The sequence below is a fragment of the Microtus ochrogaster genome, unplaced genomic scaffold, assembly GCF_000317375.1.
Source record: "Microtus ochrogaster isolate Prairie Vole_2 unplaced genomic scaffold, MicOch1.0 UNK881, whole genome shotgun sequence".
NCBI lineage: Eukaryota > Metazoa > Chordata > Mammalia > Rodentia > Cricetidae > Microtus > Microtus ochrogaster.
In genome coordinates this window covers 1-4,938 of record NW_004949979.1, presented here as the reverse complement: position 1 = coordinate 4,938, position 4,938 = coordinate 1, and the positions used below count along the sequence as shown (strand labels likewise).

The following is a 4,938-nucleotide window of genomic DNA, read 5'->3' as shown; positions in this document are numbered from 1 at the left end:
TAAACAGTTTATCATGCAACTGTCTCAGAGGGGCAGAGAACAAAAGCAGAAGTTCCATGAAATAGGACCTAGCTTTGCCACATGAGACAGGCACACCTGTTTCTTTTCCCTATTTGAATATTGTGTCTACCTTTGTTTACTCTGTGGTCACAACCCACACACGACCTTGCATTTTCTGAAGGGCAGGTGTTTGTAGACTGAAAACAACTGGGGACCCTTACCTCTGGGGCAATGTAGTCGGGAGTCCCACAGAAGGTCCTAGTCGTGACTCCATCCATCATATGCTCCTTACACATCCCAAAATCAGCGATTTTGATATGTCCTTCTGAATCCAGCATGACGTTGTCCAGCTTCAGATCCCTGCAAGGGAGCAGGCGAATGTCAGGGCCTTCCCACTACGTGACCTAATAGAAGGATGTTTGCCTAGCTGCTGTCTCAGTGGCACTCAGGTGGTAAGTTCCTGGAGACTAGACACCAAGGAATTACTGTGTCTTTTTTTCTCCAGAGCCTGGGATATGGTAGATATTTAAATGTCAAGAGAATGATAAATGGTTGAATTATTGATTCCCAATGATATCTGTGGCTACAAACCCAGGGATTCCAAATGATCAGGTTTGGGGAGATTCCAAGCATTTGATCTATTGATATCCGACACAGAAGTGGGGACACAAAAACACAACTAGGTACCCCAAGTGAAAGGTTTAGAGCAACCTTCCATGTAGCTCTGTCTTCCACGTATCCTCTAACCTGCCTGAGCCAACGTCTTCTTTTTTATTTTAAAGATTTATTTATTTATTCTGTATATGGTGTTCTGCCTGCATTACAGATGGTTGTGAGCCACCCTGTAGTTGCTGAGAATTGAACTCAGAACCTTTGGAAGAACAGGCAGTGCTCTTAACCACTGAGCCATCTCTCCAGCCCCGCCAATGTCTTTTTAATTATTCAGGCTATTTTCTTTTTTTGGTGCCACATGTTCACCACAACCCCCAAAACATTTAATTCAGTACTCCCCGCTTCCCTCTCTCCCTGGCTCCCCATGTTCTTCCCCTGCCGAGTGCCTAGGACGGCAATCTAGTTTCTGCTGCTCCCTGTCCTCCATTCAAATAAAAGGCAGAGGAAGGCGCTGCCAACAGAGCGGGAAAACATGACAAGCAGAAAGGAGACATGCGACAGCTCTGGGACAAGAAATCAAAACGTGGCTCTGGCTTGCCCGAGGCTGCAGAGGCAGGCGAGGCTCAGCAAGCCTGAAGTCCCCATACCACTCATGACAGAATCAGTCTCCTGCCCACGGACGCCCCCAAACCTCTCAACCGCTCTGCTGCGAGAAGAGCTCCAAGACACACCTGTAAATGATCCCTCTTTTGTGCAGAAAGAATAGGCCAATGGAGATCTCTGCTGCATAGAATCTGTAAAAGAAAGTGTGCTTCAGACATCTGGCTTCTGGGGCTTTCTGGATACTTCTTTGACTCAAGTTCAGGCATGAGAGAGAAAGAGAGAGAGAGAGAGAGAGAGAGAGAGAGAGAGAGAGAGAGAGAGAGAGACACGCTAGAGCTCTCTGAGATCACCCTGTGCAAGAGCTTTCCACAGCTGGCTCTGCCTGTCTCTCCACCACTCCAGTGTGACAGACTTATTTTTCTTGTCCGCCGAAAGCAAGCGGCTCGTTTACTCCCTACACAATCATTCTAGTGCAACAGCTTAAGGAGTGAATACCTGTGAGACGCTCCCGTGTCAGGGGTGTGGCTGAGTGGGATGCGACCACTCCCAGAGGACAGAGCCTAGTGCTGCAGCGTAGGCTCCGGCCTCCGGCTGCTTTGTTTTTTCTTTATCCACCCGCCGAAGGGCCGTGTGGAATAAATGGGGCACACGCCATGATTCATGCCTGAGTTTGCCCTTTTAAATCATTCATAATACAAACAGTCATTACCATCACTTCAAAATCATTAATAGGTTAATATCTGGAACTCAGATTAAATGCAGAACAATGTTTTAAAATTTGCATAGCACTGGGGAGCCTTGGAAATCCATGGAGCCAGGAGTCCATGCCTGGATAAATATGCCCTGGAGGCTTAAAATAAACACAATAGCCATGGAGTGGAGAAAAGCAGGAGGGGCCGCCTCTGGGAGCTGGCAGGGGAGGCCAGGATGGGGCAGGGGAGAGAGGAGAGCAATGATCATAGGTAATGTTGGTATTATTTTTTCATGTTTCCTATATTTTTAACTTTTCTGCAGCGCGAGCAGGATGGAAGGTATCAGACAAGGTGCCATTCAGTCACTTGGTGACATAAGGTGGCCATCCTGCTGCCTCTCTTTTCTGGCTCTGGGCTTTTGAGCTTTATTTTACAATGCGAGCATCTTAATGCTCTGTGATGTACAATGAGGGGGTACCGGCAGGTGTACAAATGCATTTGCTTCTTAGGAGAAAAAGCAGAAAAAGCCCCCTTGTTATTTTTTTAAAGCTTGTGATTAAAGAGTTCCCTGTCCGCCTCCAGTTAATCTGTCTAGAGCAGATTATCCTGCGCAGGCCCAGATTCCTCTGACTGTGCTTCAGGCCACACATCCCCCTACCCCGTTCCCATTGGCTGACTAGTGGGTCAGGCCCATCGCACCTTTGCGTCTAGATGGAAACCAGCTTTCTGCTCAGTTTGCTTTGGTTCATGTCACAGACTCCCTGGATGTCAGAGATCAGTGTCCCCTCCCCGACCCTGTGGATGACTCCTCCATGTCCACCCGGGACCCACTTCTCTGCCCTTGCATTCCCAAGACAAGCTTCTGATCAGTCCCTTAGGATCCTTCCGCCCTGACAGCTGTCCTCACCCTGGCCTGAGGACTTCATTTAAAGAGGTTTCCTTCTCTCACCCAGGTCACCAACTTTTGCTCTTCCTCTTCCAGAGTGTTCCTCAAAGATAAAGGCCCAATTCCAGCTCAGATTCATCCCTGCAGGTTCCCACAGACCCCCTTGCACCAGCTCCACCATCTTTCCCTTCTTTCCTCAGTCACTGGGCTCTGTGAGACCTTCTCTCTGCCATCTTCCTCAGCTGCCTGCCAGTAGGCTCGGCACCCATCCACCTACCCCCTCTCTAGCTTACCTGAGCTGCAGGCCACTCCCTGGACCTGGCTCCCCATCTCTTCTTATCCCTTCCTTGGAAGGCTCCCCTCACCTCTGGGTTGGGTATTCCCCAGTTATGTGCTGCTCCCACTCTCCAGTTTTGGGGTATTGCTGGAAACCTCTGTATTCTTGTACTCCGATTCTGGGGTATTGGTGGTACCCTCTGTATACTTGTACAGTTTCAGTAGTGTGTTAAAATTGTTGGACGGCTTTTCCAAATGCCACAGGAGTGTGTGGGCTCCCCAAAGGCTTGGCCTCACATTCCTTTACACTCTTGCTGGGTGCATCCAGTGAGTGTGGATCTACTCAATGAATGGTGAAGCAGGGGTGTTCGTAGGTGATGGGGATACCAGCATGTCCAGTTTGCTGAGAATAGAATCTACTGATCCTTAGAAATATCTATTACATATGAGTCCTACCTGTGTGTCTGCTACTCTGGGAAATTTCTGCAGTCAGATCCAAGTACAGTCAGTCACCCTTGGGCATTTTATCCAGAAGGAGTTGGGAGTATTAGGCTGTCTGAATTTCAGGACTCAAAACAAAAGAAAACAACAAAAACCAACCCACAATATTAATAAAAATAAAAAATACTCACACTGCTTGTGGCTCCTTAAATTTCCCTACTTGCTGAATGTGGTACATGAGGTCCCCACCGTTGACATATTCCATGACGAAGTATAACCGGTCCTGTAGACCAAGGTTCACACGTGAGTAGGGCTCCCCCGGGCAGAGTTCATCTGCTTTGCTTTCTCGTTAGCAAATTCGGGACGGCACTGACAGATCTGCTCTTACTGCTTAAATGGATGTGTCTGAAAATATATCTCATGGGTTAACTTGTAAATTACAGAAACTTAATGATATTTGGTGGGGGGAAGGGAGCACCATAAATGGAAATTTTAATCAATGTTCTTTTGCCTCCATAATGTGCTCAAATATTGCCTCTTTATAAAAATTTTCTCTGTCACTGGTACGCTAAGTGCTGGCCCCATGGAGGGCATACATCACTGAGCAAGTAAGTCTGCATATTTATGAGGGCATTATGCTGGGACAGATGCGAAAGGCCAGGGGATTTAATGAGGAAGTAACTAACAGCACAACAGAGCACGGTAAAAGCTGACCTCCGCTCTATTCTAGAAAACACCCTACTTTGTCAGCGGCTACTAAACATTAAACTGCAGTTTGGGGAGGGAGAGAGGATGGATCTGGTGCTAACAGCTGGAAGTGGCTTCAGGAGCTCCACTCTCTGGCTTTAACACCATCTTTGTTTCTTTGCTTTGCAACTTTCCAGGGCTGCACTAGCATGCATAGGGTCAGGGAACGGGTTGGGATTCCCTTCTTCCTCCCGCCTTGCCACTAGCTCTCTCTGGCACTCCAGGAGGTTTGGAGCAGCTGACAGCAGGGGTGGGGAGGGGGGGGGGTGCGGCAGGAGCTGACCAAGTGACCAGTGCGAGGCTGACACCCAGTGGCCAGTGCTGGCTCTGCAGCCTCAGAACAAGTCGTGCCCACAGGGACGCCCCGTTTTGAGACTTTGACCGTCCAAAGCCATTTAGGTGTCTCCCAAGATTTTAAAAGAGGGGACATAATCACGTATCAATTCCTGGCCACAGGGGACTTACAAATGAGGTGACAGACAATGACAGCTGTTGGAGGAGTGAGACCACACAACTGTACCTCATTTAAAAGGGGGGCTTGGAGGTGGAGGACACCTGCCTGCGCTGTCACGTGGAGGCTGGTGTATTCTTCTTCTTCTTCTTCTTCTTCTTCTTCTTCTTCTTCTTCTTCTTCTTCTTCTTCTTCTTCTTATTATTATTATTATTATTATTATTATTATT

General features: G+C 48.0%; 1 protein-coding gene across 1 annotated transcript; it reads right to left on the bottom strand.

The window, feature by feature from the left end:
* Positions 1-221: 221 nt before the first annotated feature.
* Positions 222-3,818, bottom strand: LOC101993236 (protein kinase C alpha type-like; the record flags this gene model as incomplete). Its single annotated transcript, XM_005372290.3, has 3 exons — positions 3,702-3,818; positions 1,344-1,406; positions 222-360 (listed from the first exon to the last, which is right to left on the bottom strand). Coding segments are annotated over exons 1-3 (276 nt in total), but the record flags the coding sequence as incomplete, so codon positions are not given.
* Between the last annotated feature and the right edge of the window lie 1,120 nt (positions 3,819-4,938).